The sequence below is a fragment of the Ipomoea triloba genome, chromosome 9 (assembly GCF_003576645.1).
Source record: "Ipomoea triloba cultivar NCNSP0323 chromosome 9, ASM357664v1".
Taxonomy (NCBI): domain Eukaryota; kingdom Viridiplantae; phylum Streptophyta; class Magnoliopsida; order Solanales; family Convolvulaceae; genus Ipomoea; species Ipomoea triloba.
In genome coordinates this window covers 19750406-19769794 of record NC_044924.1, presented here as the reverse complement: position 1 = coordinate 19769794, position 19389 = coordinate 19750406, and the positions used below count along the sequence as shown (strand labels likewise).

Below are 19389 nucleotides of genomic sequence, written 5' to 3'. Positions count from 1 at the left end.
CTTGGTTGGCATCTCGTGAGGGAGCCGACTGGTTAGATGGTCCGCGAGAAGAGGGGTGATTAAGAGCTTTTTGCGAATCCCTCACTAGTTGATCTGTTCGCGTGTTTCATCGTGTAGTCACCATGTTTTCTCAATTTCAGAGGAAAGTACAAAGCTTTTCGTATCAGTTCCCCACGGACGACGCGAATACTGATTTTATAACTTTTGGGTAGTCAAAAGCAGGCCAACACTACCGTTTAGAATAACGAGAATATATATAAAAAATATGGAGAGAATATAGGTATTGTATTGCTCAGAATTGCTTGCCTTTCTCCATGTATGGATGACCTATTTATACATATTTTGGGCCTAGAGCCCTACAAGGAATAAAAATCATGAACTGCCTCATATTGAGAGTCCTTAAATAATAAGCCCTAATCATACTTACATTATAATAACTAAGTATAGTCCTTATCGAACTCTTCGGTAGCTTGTACTAGGTCTCCTTCTTGGGCCTTTTTGATTAATTACTCTCTTGGGCTGGTCCATGTGGCCTAGGCCTAGTATATTAATATATTATCCATAAGTAATGATGATGAATAGTAATAACGGTAGTGACTGACAACCATGCTCTAATAATTACAATATTGGTTAGCAATGACCGAATAATTAGAAAAGTTTTGTTTCTTGGGTTTTGTGTCTCTTTGAGTCACACAATATATGATTTTTGTGCCTTTTTCCTTTCTGTATTTGGCTCATGATATATTTAATGGTTTTGTAAGCGTTATATATAAAGTGAGATTGTAATACATATTTAATTCGTTTGTAATAAAACCATTTTATCATTTTGATTTTTAAAAAAAAATCTTCACGTGACATTATCTTTCTCTGATTTCAATTGCAATCAATTTGTAATTCTTTAGTTTGATCAAATAAAAATTTAACTTGATTATTAAAAAATGTTTGTTAATCTCTCTATACCAAAACTTATAGAATGTGGTTCTAGTTATACATTGAAAAGTGAAAAGGGTGTCAAACCTTATGAAATATACTTACTATTTTATGCTTCGTGTATTTTACATTTTTGCTTTTAACAATATTCAATACTTCCTACTATCTTCATGTGTATATTTTTGGTAACATATGTTATTATAAGCAACCCATAAATAAGTTATTAACAAAGTGAATTCAATAGTGTACTACCATCTTTTGTATGTTACATTATCTATTTTTGCTTGTGTTTGTATTCAAACTAATGTTTGATTATTGTGGAGTATTCATTAGTAAATCTCAAAAAAAAAATGTGTAAGTATACTTTATTTTAAGATTTAATTAATAATATTGTTTAATTGTTGGACATGTTACTACGTAGTTTGCACAATGCATCTTGTGTGCTCTTTATTTGAGTGATCCTTGTATCTTCTTCATTTGGGTGCTGATTATATATGGGAGATTGATCGATTTTAAGGGGAGTGTGTGTTATACACATCTTAAAATTTTCAATGATTTATCATATTGAATTTTTTGAGGAATTTATTTTTTGTATTTAAAAAATTGGTACATATTTTCTTTAGGGAGTGATGGAGTCTTGCGGGGGTGGGGGGGGGTATTCAAGTATATTTGTCTAAGATAGTTACAAGGAAGGTGTTACATAAATGCATAGTAATGATGATCTATAGTGATAACAATAGTGACTGACAATCATGCTCTAATAATTACAATAGTGGTTAGCAATTACCTAATAATTAGATATGTTTGGTTTCTTGGTTTTTGTGTCTCTTTGAGGCATACGGTATGTGATGGTTATGCCTTTTTCTTATCTCTAAGTGTTATATATAAAGTGAATTTGTAATACATATTTAATTCGTTGGTAATAAAATCATTTCATCATTTTGATTTTACAAAAAAAAAAAAAAAAAAAAATCTTCATGTGACATTACCTTTCTCTGATTCCAATTGAAATCAATTTGTAATTCTTTAGTTCGGCCAAATAAAAATTTAACTTGATTATTAAAAAAAATGTTTGTTAATCTATCTATACCAAAACTCATAGAATATGGTTCTAGACTTCTAGTTATACACTAAAAAGGTAAAAAGGGTGCCAAACCTTATGAAATGTACTTACAGCATGTTTGGTTCACGGAATGAATTTGAAAGGAATATGAATAATATTTCACAGGGAATGGAATAGGTAAGGAATAGGACAGGAATTGTATTCTGTTGTTTGGTTCGCTGAAGGAATAAACTTTAGGAATTGTATTCCAATATTTGGTTGGTTAAAGTAATAGAAATGAAATAGGTTTTAAAGACATAAATACCCGTATACAAAATAATAATAATAATAATAATAATAATAAATTATTATTATTATTATTATTATTATTATTATTATTATTATTATTATGCATGCATACACACATGTATGTTTGTTTATATCTAAGTTGCTTTTAATTAATAATTCTTTAATATAAGTATGTGTTTCTATAATAATAATAATAATAATAATAATAATAATAATATATTTGTTAGAGAGATACATGGAGGTTGAGAGATTCACTCCTAGCCTAAGTTTTTTGAGTTTGAATATGTGGTTAACATCCTTCATTTTTTCTATATAAATAGCTTAAATAGATACAATTATAATATAATACAAAAGGGCATTTTCGGTATTATAGTATAAAAGTTATTCCCAAATACTTGAGAATAGCTAATACTAGGGGGTTCCCTATGAATGGTTATTCCCCCTACAAAGGGAATAGCTCATTCTCGGGAATACTATTCCTAGAAATAGAATGACGAACCAAACAGTGGAATAGGTCTATTCTCGGGAATGGTATTCCGTTCCCGACCTATTCCACGAACCAAACACGCTGTTAGTGTTTATACCGCGTGTATTTTACATATTTGCCTTTGACTGCTAATAATGTCTAGACAATTATTTTCTATTGTCTTAACTATTTTAAAAGGTAATTGAATGTAGCATTTACATATAATTATTTTCTTAAAATTCACAAATAAAGATAGGAATTATTTTACAATATTCAATGCTTCCTACTATCTTCGTGTGCATATTTTGGGTAACATATGTTATTATAAGCAAATATGACCCGTAAATGAGTTATTAACAAAGTTAATTCGCTAGTGTACTACCCTCATTTGTATGTTACATTATTATTTATTTTTGCTTGTGTGATTCTATCAAATTAATGTTTGATTATTGTGGAGTATTTGTTAGTAAATCTCAATAAAAATTTGGGAGAATACTTAATTTTAAGATTTAATAATTAATAATAATGTTTAATTGCCGGACATGATACTTTGTAGTTTGCATAATGCACCTTGTGTGCTCTTTATTTTAGTGATCATTGTATATTCTTCATTTGGGTGCTTATTGTATATGGGAGACTGGTCGATTTTAAAGAGTGACGGAGGGTCTTGTTGAAATTGAAACATATTTTCATTAGGGAGTGAGAGAGGGTCTTGTTGGAGGTATTCAAGTATATTTGACTAAGATGGGTACAAAAAAGGTGTCAAATAAATGCATAGTAATGATGATCTATAGTGATAACGGTAGTGACTGATAGTCATGCTCTAATAATTACAATAGTAGTTAGCAATTACCAAATAATTAAAAATGTTTGGTTTCTTGGTTTTTGTGTATCTTTGAGTCACACGGTATATGATGCTTATGCCTCTTTCTTATCTGTAAGCATTATATATAAAGTGAATTTGTATTACATATTTAATTCGTTGGTAATAAAATCATTTAATCATTTTGACTACAAAAAATCAATTTGTAATTCTTTAGTTCGGTCAAATAAAAATTTAACTTGATTAATAAAAAATGTTTGATAATCTATCTATACCAAAACTTATAGAATGTAGTTCTAGTCATATATTGAAAAGTGAAAAGGCTCCCAAGCTTTATGAAATATACTTAAGGTGTGTTTGGTTCAAACATTGAAATTGGAATAGTATGAAAATCAAATACTTCATAATGGTAATGAGTTTAAATATAAGGAGTCATTTTTTTTTGTAGTAAATAAGAATAACAATCAAAATAAATAAATAAATAATTAGTTCATTAAAATAAAAATAAATAAAAATATTAATACATATATATATATATATATATATATATATATATATATATATATATGTATACACACATACGTCTGTGTGTGTGTGTGTGTGTGTATATATATATATATTAAAATTCTTTATTTAATGTCTGGACAATGATTTTTTCTTCATTATTTTTTATTCCATTTTTTTTTAAAGTAGAGGAGTAAAATGATAATGAGTTTTGTAATTACTAAATTATTTGATTCAAATAGTAAGATAACAAAAAAAAAAATTGAGTATCAAAACTCATAGTAGGGTGCAAAAGTCTCCAATCAAACACACCCTTACAACCCGTTTGGTACATCGTAATTTGGTTGTAATTGAATTGAAATTCAATGAAAACCTCAATTACATTGTTTGGTTGGAGGGAATTGCAATTCATGGGTACCCCTATGAATTGCAATTCAATGGGGGTGGGAAATGGAAAAAAAATGGATGCAATGACACTACAACCCTTGGTTATTATTATTATTATTATTATTATTATTATACAAGGACATTTTAGTCTTATATCACTTCTTCCTTTTTATCCCCAGTAATTATATTCCACGCTACCAAACAATGTAATTTGAATTCTTACTTTATTCCCACACTATTCTTTTCCCACCGAATTGCAATTCTTTTCCATCCTAATTCCTGCATTCCAACCAAACAGCTTGTTACTCTGTTAGTGTTTTATACCGTATGTATTTTACATTTTTGCCTTTAACTACTATTAATGCCTAAAATATTTTCTAATGTCTTAACTATTTTTAAAGGTAATGCCAAGGACCTTGTAGTCCAGTGGCATCAAACCCATAGGTTAAGAAAGTAGTTATGAACATATACTGCATTGTAATAGAGTTAGTAGTATTAAAAAAAAAAACTATTTTTAAAGGTAATTGAATGTATAGCATTTACACATAATTATTATTTTCTTAAAATTCGCAAATAAAGATAGGAATGATTCTACCATATTCAATATCTTCATGTGCATTTTGTGGGTAACATATGTTGATATATATAAAAGCAAATATGGCCCATGATGAGTTATTGGCAAATTTTACTGTTGAACATGGTTTATGTAGCATCATGGACCATGGAGTATGTATCATTTTGATTACACTTCAATTTCATTTGATAATATAATATTGTTATGTTTTTTAGTTTCATTTCATCTCCACACTAATGTCAGTATTGCAATACTAAAACATCATTTAATTATACTTTAGGGTGTGTTTGGATAGTAGGAAAATGATTTCTGAAAAATGTTTTTTGTAAACTATATATATACATATAGTTTTTTTTTTTAAATATGTGGCCCCAAAAATTGGGGCCCTATGCGATCGCTCATGTTAGACATGCTCAGAACCGGCCTTGGTTGGACATGATGCCCATTACTTTATTATTATTATTATTATTATTATTATTATTATTATTATTATTTGTTTTGCAACATAAATGTAGATAAAACAATTGTTGTGATAAACTAAAATATTTATTAGGGCTAGTTATGGCATTATGCTTTTTTCTTTTTTTTTTTTTGGTATCATATTTTTGGTTGATATGATTTTGAATTAATTTAAAAGTACATTTAACATTTTCTTTAAGTTACCATTGCGTATTAAGTAATTTTACAGATGTAGATGAAAACAACCATAATGTACAACACGTAAATGAAAGTAAACCAAAAAAAAAAAAAAAAAAACAAAAAAAAAAAAAAACAAAGTAACTTGATGGAATTAAAAATAGGGAGAAAAAGAAGAGAAATGAAATTTAAAAGAAAAAAAAAATCATGATATCTAACTTGTCCGATTATGTGTAATTTTACGTTGATTTCCTTTCTTTCTTTCTCGTCTATTTATTTTTATTTTTTTTTTAAATTCCAACAAAAAGCAGTTAATTGAAAAGAATTAAATTTAGTATTTATTTAAAATTTTATTTTAAAATCACATTGTTAGTGGATGCTTGGAGAGTCGAGTCTAATATCTTACCATCGAAATGTGACGCTAATTGCTATGCAAGTATAATAATTCGAATATTATTGAAAATACGTTGTGCAGTTGAGGCGGACAAGTGTTAGGAGATGATAGTTGGACAGAGGCTTAGAGGACTGGTTATAGTATTTTGATATCAGAATGTGATGTTGACTGCTATGCAATTCTAAAAATAAAAAATAAAATTGCAAGTATAATTTTTGTGTAGTGATAAACTCTTGATCTTGACACATATTAAGGGGATGGTTCACGTGTGAAGCTTCTCTCAGGTGAAAAATGGGGTGGGATTTGAGCCGTTGATCTCTAATCTAGATAAACGATTCAAACTGAAGGAACAATTTTTTAAAAAAACGCGTTTCCTGGCAACATAGATGTAAATGATCAAGTGTCTCAAATTGACGCACCTTAAACTTTAAACATACGCATTTTAAGCTATAAACTTACGCACCTTAAACTTTAAACGTATGCATTTTAAGCTATAAACTTACGCACCTTAAGCTTTAAACATACCTTAAGCTTTAAACTTACACAGCTTAAACTATAAACTTACACACCATAAGAGTTAAACTGATGCACCTTAAATTATAAAGTGACGCACCTTAAGTTTTAAACATACGCACCTTTAGACCCTTAAGCTATAAAATTACGCACTTTAAGTTTTAGACTTATGCACCTAACGCTATAAACTTACGCACCTTAATCTTTGAACTTACACATCTTAAACTTTAAACTTATGCACCTTAAGTTATGACCTTACGCAAAAAGACCATAATGCAACCACATTTTTTTAATTGTTATTTATTATGAGCTTATGATTTTGACAAGATAAAAAAACTATGATTAATCTACACATTTTCACTTGGGAGAGTTTCGTACATTATCCATGGGCCACAAATTAATATACTCCGTATTACTTTTACTAAAAATCTAAAATACATTTCAACGATTATGTATTTAATTTAATTTTAATTTGCCATATAACCAAACACCCCTTTGGATTTCCATCCTATTAGCAGTAATTGGAGAATTCTTCAAAAAAAAAGAAGCAGTAATTGGAGAATTTGGTAATTACAAGGAACTGCGAGGTGGATTGGGTTCCAAAGACCAAAATCAGCTGTCATCGTATCTAACCCACCATCATCTAACCATGGTTAGTTCAAGTTGTTGAAGGAAAAGACAATATAATTAATAAATAAATAAAAAAAGAAGAAAAAGAAAGTTATCTCCACATAGAATATCTATATGCCTTGTAGAGAGAGAAAAGCCAAAACTGTATACACGCACTCGCCCAAAAAAAATAACAGCCTAGGGTTTGACTGCAGAAATGCAAAATTCTTGAAAATTCAGAGAGGGTAGAAAATTCCGGCGAGTTCGGGTTCTCGCCGGCCGATCTTCTAATTGGCCCCACAATTTCGGCTCCGAAATCCTCACCTCCTCCTCCTCCGCTGAATTTTCGCATTCTTTTCCATTTTATTTTCTAGAGAGAGAAAGTGCGGAATTATAGATATATATACACACACTCAATCATATGTGGGTGTGTCTGCGTTAAGAGAGAGAAAGAGAGATAGAGAGTGTGTGTGTGGGACAGAGGTGAGCAGACGTTAATTTGAACGTTGGGATCTGAGTGGGATAGAAGGGAAGGGGATATTTAACGACAGCGGTTTTTTGTCTCTGACGCGGGAGAATTAAATTTTTTCCCTAACAAAATACAATCCTTGTTGGTTTTCTGGTGTGCTGAATTTTTCTTTGTCCTCTCCTACTTTTTCAACAAGAATTGAGTTCCGATTTTTTGCATGCAATCGGGGGGTGGGGCACAGCAAGGCGGTGGTGCCGCCGCCGGGCATGGGCGGGGCACGGCAGCCTCTGCCTCTGCCTCTCCGTCTTCGTCCTCTTCGGCTTCACACCTGGATCAGCAGCAGCAGCAACAACAACAACAGCAGAGACAGGTTAGGGTTTTAACTTTTAAGTTCGCACATTTGTTTTTTTTTACCCCATTTTGTAAGTTTGGTTTTGCCTAGATTTTTCAAATGAAAGTGGGATTTAAGAAAAGTTTAATCTTTGTTCATAACTTTGCAATTTGTTTTGAAATGTCTGGGCGAGTGTGAAATTTGTTGTAAGATTGCCAATTTCAGTTCCTCGTGAGTTGAGCTTGGTCCAAGCAATTGCATTTTTGCACGCCAGTATTGGGGATCTTTTCCATGAAAATTTGAAGCTGTATATAAGTTTTTCTACTCCTAGGAGTGGGTCTTTCATAAACTTTCCCTTGATGGAGAGACAGACTTCCGTAGTGCTTTTCTTACTCACAGAATTTAAGAAGTCTTTATGTTATGAATGGTTTAATTTTTTTTTTTTTTTTTTAAATGCTATTAGTTCTCTTGTAGCCTTTACTTTGTCTGAATGAGGAGGTAAACTGCTTGTGTCCTAATGTAGAAGTTTAGGCTACTCAAAATGGCTGCTTTTTAGCTATTGGTTAAGTCTGGATTCTGCTAACCTAGTGTTAGCCAAATGTAGAAAAGATAGGTAGTCTGAATTTCTGTAAGCTAGTGTTATCTTTAACTTGATGGCTTTGTTGATCACTTGGTCTTGAGCTTGCTTTCAAAATTAAATGTATTTTTGGTGAAAGATTTGTAATTTGTTGTTGAACTTATAGTTTTTATGTCCTTGACCTTCATAGATGTTGGGTCCTCTTGAATGGTAATCATAAACTTTGCTCAATTATTGTCAATGGCCATGTGTACATTATGGCATGCATATGTACTATATTATCCATGTGTTTGTAGAAACAGGCCATTCAATATTCCTTTTTGTCTCTAGGACTGATTGAATCATGACTTTGTATTATGATATTTGACCTTCTAACTGGAACTTTATGCCAGAGACACATAGTTTACCTTTATGGAATGCGAATTTATTTTAAAAAAATGAAATGACCATAATTGAAATCACAAGAGAAAACAAAATAGCAATACATCAAGTTCAATCACAGTATAACTTATCCACTCATCTTTAAAAATAAACTGAATAAAGCAACATGAGTCATGAAGTATGTCAGAATTTATGCAAGAGTTGTTTTTGTGGATGCGATAATGTTAATTAATTTGATTTTCTAACACTAAATATGTGACTTTCATTGCTTACATAACTCTAAGTTTTCTTAAGGAGTTTCCATCTTAAGTTCGTTGTAGCTAAGTGGACCCTTTTCTTTCTTTAGTTTCCTATGTTCTTGATTATGGTGATCTTCTTTGACTTCAAAGATTTGAAAGATTGGTTGTCTTTTGTTTTCACCTTTATCTGCAAATGATTATACAGAAAATTGGTCACCACTTGAAACTTATTTTGACAATGGTGCTTTCTGGTGGCATTATTTATGCAGCAGCAATTATTGCAGCAACAGTTCCTTAGAAGACCTGAGGGAAATGACCCTAATTTAGCCTACCAGGCTGGCAGTGTACATGGATTTTTAGGAGTGAACAACTTTGCTGCGCCTTCCAGCTCCATGCAGCTGTCTCAGCAGTCAAGAAAGTATATTGATTTGGGACAGCAGCACAATTCACCCAATTTACGGAATGAGGGTCAAAACAGGAGTCAGGGCTTTGAACAACAAATGTTTAATCCTATCCAACAGGCTTACCTGCAGTATGCTTTCCAGAATGTCCAACAGAAATCAGCTATTGGATTGCAATCTCAACAGCAAATGAAGATGGGAATATTTGGCAATACAGGCAAGGATCAAGATACTAAGACTCCAAACACAAAAGTGCAGGACCTTGTATCCTTGCAGGTAACAAGTCAGTCTCAGGCATCATCGTCCAAGATGCCATCAGAGCACTTTTCGCATGAAAAACAGACAGATCATGGTCATCAGTCTATGTCTGATCAGAGGACTGAGCTTAAGCCTCCTAGCCAGCCAACCTTACTTGGGCAAGTGGCAATGAAGCATATGCAGGCACCACAGGGTCAGCAGAGCATTCAGAGTATGACAAATAACCCTCTTATGGCTGCACAGATGCAGGCAATACAAGCTTTGGCCTTTGAACGTAATATTGATCTTTCAAATCCTGCCAATGCAACTATGATGGCACAACTTATTCCATTAATGCAGTCTAGAATGATTCCACAACAGAAAGCCAGTGAGAGCAATATGCCTCTGCAGTCTCCATCTGTTCATGTGCCAAAGCAGCAGGTTAATTCACCTCGAGTTGCAAATGATAGCTCTCCTCATGCTAATTCCTCCAGCGAAGCATCTGGGCAATCAAGTTCTGCTAAAAATAGGCAAACTGTTACTAGTGGTCCTCTTGGCTTGGCACAGAGTGCAGCTTCAGTTAACCACTCTAATAATATACCTGTGCAACAGTTTTCTGTTCATGGTAGAGAGAATCAGTTGCCTCCCAGGCAACCAATAATGGGTGGCAATGGGTTGACTCCTCATCTATCGCAGACAACTGTGAGCTCAATGCCAGGGATGGAGAGTACACTTATGGCTAAAGCTGCCTCAACTGCTGTGGAAACTATGCAGATACAACAAATCAAGCAAGTGAATCGACCTTTAATGCAATCTGCAACTTCATCTCAGGATGGGAGCTCTGGAAATCCCCCTCCATCTCAGAGTGGAACCTTGCCACAGTTGCAACAACCACAATTGGGGTTCTCTAAACAGCAGTTGCATGTTCTTAAGGCTCAAATTCTTGCATTTAGGCGATTAAAGGTTTGCATGTGCACACTTTTATCATTGTTTGTACTTTGAACTGCACAGTTGAGTTCTTTTTTTTATTAATGCATTCTTCATGTTTACTTGCCTGTAGAAAGGAGATGGGACTCTGCCACGTGAGTTGCTCCAAGCAATTGTTCCACCTGCACTGGATTTACAAATGCCACAGGTTCTTCCTCCTAATGCACCATCCAATCAAGACAGATCTGCCACTAGAGGTACAGAGGACCCTGTAAGACGCCTGGAGCATACTGAGAAGGGGACTCAGCTCATGATACCTGCTGAAGGACTAAATAGTTCAAAGGAGGAAACTTCTGTAGAGGGGCAAGCAAGTGCTGCAACTGTTAATTTGCAAACTAAGACAAATGTGGCCAAAGAGAGCACATCAGTGTTTCCTGCAGCAAAAGAAGAGCAGCAAACTACAGGATATTCTGGTAAATCAGATCAGGATGTTGAACGCAGCATTGAAAATAATACTAATAAAAGTGATGTCACAATGGGCAAGGGGAAAACAGTTTCTCCCCAAGCTAATGTTTCTGATACTGCGGTGCAAGCAAAGAAACCTGCACAAACAAGCCCTGTGACTCAGCCTAAGGATGCTGGTGCTGTACGTAAGTATCATGGTCCTTTGTTCGATTTCCCTGTCTTCACGCGGAAACATGATGCGTTTGGTTCATCCATGATGGTGCCCAATAATAATAATTTGATATTGGGGTATGAAATCAAGGATCTTATAGCCGAGGAAGGCACAGAAATGTTTAAAAGAAAAAGGGAAGATAACATAAAGAAAATTGGTGAGATTCTTTCTCTTAATGCAGAGAGGAAGAGAATTAGGCCAGATCTTGTTTTGCGGTTGCAAATAGAAGAAAAGAAACTTCAGCTCGCTGATGTGCAGGCACGTATAAGGGATGAGATTGAACAGCAACAACAAGAAATAATGGCAATGCCTGACAGACCATACAGAAAATTTGTTCGGCTATGTGAACGCCAACGTCAGGATCTTGCTAGGCAAGTACAGGCCTCTCAGAAAGCCATACGAGAAAAGCAGTTGAAATCTATTTTCCAGTGGCGCAAAAAACTTCTTGAGGCTCATTGGGCTATCCGTGATGCTCGAACTGCCCGCAATAGGGGAGTTGCTAAATATCATGAGAGAATGCTGAGGGAGTTCTCTAAGAGAAAGGATGATGATCGCAATAAGAGGATGGAGGCCTTGAAGAATAATGATGTGGATAGATATAGAGAGATGTTACTAGAACAACAGAGTGGCATGCCTGGTGATTCTGGAGAGAGATATGCTGTTCTCTCATCATTTCTTTCTCAGACAGAAGAGTATCTTCATAAACTAGGAAGTAAGATAACAGCTGCCAAAAATCAGCAGGAGGTTGAGGAGGCAGCAAATGCTGCTGCTGCTGCTGCAAAAGCCCAGGTATTCTCACCTTCAACATGACCACTTTTTTATTGAGTTGTTCTGTGTTTAATCTGCATAAATTCTATTTATTCTTGTTAGACGAAGGGGAGAGCTCCATTTTGTGAGAGTGCTGATAATATGTGCAAATACACCTTAACAAATGTTGCTTTCACTGTTCAAAAACTGATTAAAGACATACATACACCTAAATGCCTTTGGGTGCACACATCTTTTCTTTCTAGTTCCCCTTTGCATCTATTCTCTCTCTCTCTCTCTCTCTCTCTCTTTTGGGTAGATCTAAGGGTAAGGAAGCTTGAATCTAAGACTTCTTATGTAACCTAAGAGGCCATGGGGTGATGCCCCAGACTACAAGGCCCTTGGCAGCCATGTGTTTATGCCATACTTAATCTTCCATTCTAGTTGAACAGATATTTTCCCCTTTTCTCCTATTACTTACCTATCACATGTGTTTATTTCACATCCAATTTTTTTTCTTGACAATAGGGTCTATCTGAAGAAGAAGTAAGGGCTGCTGCCTCATGTGCTCGAGAGGAAGTGATGATAAGGAATCGTTTCTCTGAGATGAATGCACCAAAAGATGGTTCATCTGCTAACAAGTAAATCCTTTTTATTTTATATTGTTACCAACTTACCATGCATTTCTAGTAAGTAGTAACCAAGATGCATGGTGATCAGTCAGGTTCCAATTTGCATATACATAGTGAAGTATGACTTTGTGTGATTGAATTGAAAATTCATAATTTGGTTTGCGCTGAAGATCTGCAAATATATTCTTATAGTGATTGCCTTTGTCATGTTTGTCTTGCACATGTTTATTGTGCAATAGAATGCTTCTTTTTTCTTTTTGTTTTTTGGTAGTCAAAATATTCTGAACTCTTTGTGGGCACCAGGTATTATACTCTTGCACATGCTGTTAATGAAAGGGTTTTGAGGCAGCCCTCAATGCTAAGAGCAGGAACTCTACGAGACTATCAGCTTGTATGTTTTCAATCTCCAAATGTTATTATTTGACTATATTCTGATATTTGTTTCATGGGTTATGTATGCATTCATGCTTTGAGAGAATGAGAGTTGAATATTCTGTTCAATTTTCGACAGGTTGGTTTGCAGTGGATGCTCTCTTTGTATAACAACAAGTTAAATGGAATTTTGGCTGATGAGATGGGTCTTGGAAAGACTGTTCAGGTAAAAAAAATTCGTGTGCATTACTGGCTTTTATGACTATTGATTTTTCCCCAACAATGAGTAATTATGGGCTTTGGCGTTGTTGCCCTTTCTGAAGGTTATGGCATTGATTGCTTATCTGATGGAGTTCAAAGGAAACTATGGTCCACATCTTATTATTGTTCCCAATGCTGTTCTGGTTAACTGGAAGGTTGCATACTTTTAATTGCATCTTCTCTCCTCTCTCTCTTTATTAATGGTACAAAAGACATGACTAACTTTAGTTAATTTCCCAGAGTGAGTTGCACACCTGGCTCCCATCTGTATCTTGCATTTTCTATGTTGGAGGAAAGGACCAAAGAGCGAAGTTATTTTCTCAGGTTTAGCTGCCTTCCTCTATGAAATGTAAGCTTGACGTATGGTGTTGAAATTTGTCACAAGTTCATTATGTGTCCTCTTTTTGTAGGAAGTTTGTGCCATGAAGTTCAATGTTCTTGTGACAACCTATGAGTTCATCATGTATGATCGCTCAAAGCTTTCAAAAGTTGATTGGAAGTACATTATTATTGATGAAGCCCAACGAATGAAAGACAGGGAATCTGTTCTTGCTCGTGATCTTGACAGATATAGGTGCCAAAGGCGTCTACTTCTCACAGGAACCCCTTTACAGGTTTGTTATTATGCATTAAATAGTTGCTCTATGAGCAAACTGGGCTTTCCTGCTTTGACTTATTTTTACAAGTTTGAAAAAATATTTTTCTCTCAGATGCCACTTAATTTGGAAGTTTGAGAGCCATTACTGTGATTGGGCTAAACATTTGGAATATTCATTTGTTTTGGGTCTCTAGTAAACCTTATGTGCATCCTTGTTCTTGAAATAGAAGCATCTATAACATAAAATCATTTCTTATTATCAAATGATTAGCATGACTCCTATAATTCTTCAGTTGATTTTGACTTTTAAAGGTAAGAGTAGAAAATTTGGAGAAATGAAAAAGGATAGTTAAAAAACAATCACTCCTATAATTCTTCATAACTACTTTCTCAACCTATTGAAGCACAAAGAGTCAATATCGCCTCCACTGAGGCTTGAACCCACAACCTCCCATATGGGAGTGCAACCTTGGTGCCACTAGACCACAAGGTCTTGGCTACGCACCTCCCTCTACCCACCAATGCATGCCTGTGCTTACAGAAAAAAGACAAAGATAAAGATGCATGGAGGTCATGTTACCTTTCTTATGTTAGCTCAAGGGCTCATGGTGGATTTAGGACATAACCAAAATCTAATGGAGATAGGGAATCCATTTAGCATATAGGACTGTATTGGCAGGCTTAGTCAAGTATTCTTTCTCACTAAGTGTTGTCACAAGAGCCACCATACTATGGATGAATTTTTTACTTTTTCATGCCCTTGTTTGCAATCAACATTTTGACTATAATTGAACACAAGGACATATTTATTTATTTATTTTTTCATGCAGAATGATCTTAAAGAACTTTGGTCTCTGTTAAATCTTCTCCTACCAGAAGTCTTTGATAATCGTAAAGCATTTCATGATTGGTTCTCTAAACCCTTTCAAAAAGAAGGCCCTGCACATAATGTCGAGGATGACTGGCTTGAAACTGAGAAGAAGGTTATTATTATCCATAGGCTTCATCAAATTCTTGAGCCTTTCATGCTCAGGCGCCGTGTTGAAGATGTTGAAGGTTCACTTCCTCCCAAGGTATGTTGCATGGCTTTTGTAGGATTCCAAAAAAAAAATTAAAAATTAAATGTCTAATAGCCATTGTTCTTGCAGGTATCCATCGTCTTAAAATGCAGAATGTCAGCTTTTCAGAGTGCTGTTTATGACTGGATTAAGTCCACTGGTACAATTAGAGTTGACCCAGAAGATGAGAAGCGCAGGGCTCAAAAAAATCCAATTTACCAACCTAAAACATATAAAACCTTAAATAACCGTTGTATGGAGCTCCGGAAAACTTGCAATCATCCTTTACTAAATTATCCTTATCTCAATGTCTCAAAGGATTTTCTTGTCAACTCTTGTGGAAAATTGTGGGTTCTGGATAGGGTCCTGATTAAACTTCAAAGAACAGGACACAGAGTACTACTCTTTAGTACAATGACAAAACTGCTTGATATTTTGGAGGAATACTTGCAGTGGCGGCGACTTGTGTACAGACGAATTGATGGCACAACTAGCTTAGAAGACCGTGAATCAGCTATTGTGGATTTTAATAGCCCAGATACTGATTGCTTTATTTTCTTGCTCAGCATTCGTGCTGCTGGGCGTGGTTTGAATCTGCAAACTGCTGACACAGTCATCATTTATGATCCTGATCCAAATCCAAAAAATGAGGAACAGGCAGTTGCTAGAGCCCACCGGATAGGGCAGACTAGAGAAGTTAAGGTCCTTTATATGGAGGCAGTGGTCGACAAAATCTCCAGCCATCAGAAAGAGGATGAATTCCGGAGTGGAGGTGCAGTTGATTCCGATGATGACCTTGCGGGTACAGACCGATATATAGGATCCATTGAGAGTCTCATTCGGAACAATATTCAACAATACAAAATTGACATGGCTGATGAAGTGATTAATGCTGGTCGTTTTGACCAAAGGACTACTCATGAAGAGAGACGTTTAACTTTGGAAACACTGTTACATGATGAGGAGAGATATCAAGAAACTGTTCATGATGTTCCTTCCCTTCAGGAGGTAAATCGTATGATTGCTAGGAGTGAAAAAGAAGTAGAACTGTTTGATCAAATGGATGAAGAAATTGATTGGGCAGAGGAAATGACTAGATATGATCAGGTACCCAAGTGGCTTCGTGCTAGCTCTAAAGAAGTAAATGCAGCTGTTGCTCATTTAGCAAAGAAGCCATCAAAGAACATCTTATTGAGTGGGGGAATTGTTGCAGAGTCTAGTGAGATGGCCTCTGAGTCTGAAAGGAGAAGGGGACGGCCAAAAGCGAAAAAGTTTCCTGTATACACAGAGATAGATGATGAAAATGGAGAGTTCTCTGAAGCTAGCTCTGAGGAGCGAAATGGGTATTCAGTACATGAAGAAGGAGAATTGGGGGATGAAGATGATGAATTTAATGGTACAATTGGGGCGCCTCAAGTAAACAAAGACCATTCAGAAGAAGATGATCGGGTTTCTGCTGATGGATATGAGTACCATCAAGCTCCTGGCAACAATAGAAACAATCATATACCTGAACAAACTGGTTCATCAGGTTCATCTGCTGAGAGCCAAAGGTTGAAGCAAAAGGTCTCACCATCTGTGTCATCTCAGAAATTTGGGTCACTTTCTGCGCTAGATGCAAGACCAACTTCTCGTTCAAAAAGGGTGGTATGTCTCCTTTTTTCTCATTTTCTCCTTCCCCATGATTTTGTGCACCAAGATTGTAGGTTAATGCTGGATGACTTCACCTTTTAATATGCCAGGCAGATGAGTTAGAGGAAGGGGAAATTGCTGTGTCTGGAGACTCCCATATAGATCTCCAGCAGTCTGGTAGCTGGATTCAAGGTCGTGATGAAGGTGAAGAAGAACAGGTCTTGCAGCAGCCCAAAATAAAACGGAAGCGGAGTATTCGGATTCGGCCAAAGCATGCTGCAGAGAGGCAAGAGGAGAAGTCTAGTGAGAAGGTGCCAGTCCTCAGTGGAAAGTCTTCACAGTTGCCCCTTCAAGTGGACCGTAAATATGATCTTCAAATTAGGAATGGCCGGGGACCTAAAATTCATGGAGACCCTAGTGCTATAAAAGATGATCAAACTGATTCATCATTTAAGGGTAGGCGGAATTTACCTTCAAGGAAAAATTCACATTTAGTGAAAGTACAGGGTTTAGTAAAATCTGGAAGGTCTGCTCCTCCAGAAGAAGCTGCTGAACAGATGAGACAAAATTGGGAGAGTAAAGTCATGAATACTACTGGGGCTTCTGGTGGAGGCGTAAAGATGTCTAAGGTCATTCAGAAGGTAAAAATTGTCCTGTTCTGTGCTGTTTTGCCAGTTTGGACTTGATTTATTTTATTGCATAAAATTTCTGGATATTGTATTTTTTGCTTTTGCATAATAATTCATGTGCTATTTTCTAGATAATGCATCTTCAGTTTACATATTTGCTTCTGTGAGGTGATTCATTGCTGCAGTTATTTTATTTATTTATTTTGGATATACACTTATTTGAAATTTGAGAATCTTTTATTTTTTTTCGAAAACCAACGAACTTATTAGTTCTTTTTTGGAAACTGGAGGTAAAAGTTGCTTGCAATGAGTTTGACCTTTTTAAAATTTTCTTTTCTCCTCTCCTGCACAAGCTTCTCCTGTTTATATCTGTAAACTTGAAATATGATGAGGATTGAGGGAATTCATTGTTTAAACTGTGTCTTGCCTCTCATGTGGATGATTTGTTATGTGTTGATTGCAGTGCAAGAACGTGGTCATTAATCTGCAAAGGAGAATAAACAAGGAAGGCCATCAAATAATTCCACTGCTAACTGATTTGTGGAGAAGAATTGAAGGTGATATGGACATGGCTGATGATAACCTTCTTGATTTACAAACAATTGGTTTGCGTGTTGACGAGAATGAGTATAGTGGAGTGCTGGAGTTTGTTTCTGATGTGCAACTGATGTTAAAAAGTGCTGTGCAATATTATGGATTCTCACCAGCGGTATGGCCACATATTCACAGCTTATTTTACATCAAGTTCCTTTCCCTGTTTTCCCCCATTATTATTGTTTAATAAATGAATGACCTCAATAATATAGGTGAGAACCGAAGCAAGGAAGGTGAATGATCTTTTCTTTGACATCTTGAAGATTGCATTTCCAGAGACAGATTTCCGAGAAGCCAGGAATTCTGTCTCCTTTTCTGGCCCAGCAACTATGACTGCCTCTGGTTCGTCAACAAGACAGATGCTTGGTCAAAACAAGCGTAACCGGCTTGTTAGTGATGCAGAAGCAGATGCTGGCCCCACTCATAAACCACAAACAAGGGGATCTCTCCATGCTACTGAAGATTCAAAGTCGTCTAGAATTCATGTGTCTCAAAAAGAAGCAAGGCTTGGTGTTGGCAGCAGCAGGGAGCAGGATGATCCCCGGCCATTGACCCATCCTGGAGAGCTTGTTATTTGCAAAAAGAAAAGGAAAGACAGAGAGAAGTCAGTAATGAAGACGGGAAACATGTCAGGTGGCCCGGTATCACCCACTGGTGTGAGCCGCAATGCAAAAAATTCAGGGTGTGTGTCAATGATGAAAGATTCGTGGCTAAATCAACAGGGCGTTCAACAGCAAGGGTGGGCTAACCAATCTCCTCAACTGACAAGTGGTGGAAGCAGTGGTGGTGGGAGTTCGGTTGGGTGGGCCAACCCCGTGAAAAGGATGAGAAGTGATGCAGGTAGAAGGCGCCCTAGCCATTTATGATCGCTGGTGGCAGTGTATTCTTTGTACTGATTCAGTTGCTTGCTCACTCAAGGTAAGGTACTGGTGTGTAAATGGTTCGTCCTCCTCGGCATCCGACAATCTGTTTCTTTAGTATACAATTTTCTCTGTGGCTTCTTCATGTAGTACCAATTCTGCCCAAATCTTAGAGTTGTTACTGTAGTGTTGTTGGCTGTAGTCATTCAAGTGTTTTCCAGCTTCATCTCATCTCTATCACTTTTTGGATATTATAAGCAAAAATTTTCATTGAAACGCCTTCTTAAGGGCGTGGGAATTGATTCAGAGTTGTGAATTCTGCCCAATTATTATTCTCCTGATGCCTGCCTGTTGATGATGATGATATGCCAAAATCTCCACATCCCATAAAACAATATTCCTATAATACATACAGTACATGTTTTGCATCTTATGTAAACTGTGAAAACTTTACCATCTGCCACCCTAAAAATATTGTTACAGTTTTAGTTTCATAAAACTGAAAGTTCTTGGGCATGCGAGTTCCTCAATAGTTATTGCATGGACTGTGATTTACACAACTGTGTGGACCATGATTCAAA

General features: G+C 35.7%; 1 protein-coding gene across 2 annotated transcripts; it reads left to right on the top strand.

Annotated features, from left to right (window-relative positions):
* Window positions 1-7328: 7328 nt before the first annotated feature.
* On the top strand, window positions 7329-19134 carry LOC116029262 (ATP-dependent helicase BRM). Of its 2 annotated transcripts, none has more exons than XM_031271180.1 (14): window positions 7329-8026; window positions 9457-10785; window positions 10883-12214; window positions 12701-12813; window positions 13108-13195; window positions 13316-13402; window positions 13500-13592; window positions 13678-13761; window positions 13848-14051; window positions 14866-15108; window positions 15184-16740; window positions 16836-17366; window positions 17818-18063; window positions 18161-19134. In XM_031271180.1, the coding sequence occupies exons 1-14, from the start codon at window positions 7874-7876 to the stop codon at window positions 18812-18814; spliced, it is 6714 nt and encodes a 2237-aa protein (XP_031127040.1). In that variant the 5' UTR covers window positions 7329-7873; the 3' UTR covers window positions 18815-19134. The 2 variants fall into 2 exon arrangements, with proteins under 2 accessions (XP_031127040.1, XP_031127039.1); XM_031271179.1 differs by having other exon boundaries at window positions 7330-8026; window positions 9454-10785.
* Window positions 19135-19389: the final 255 nt, after the last annotated feature.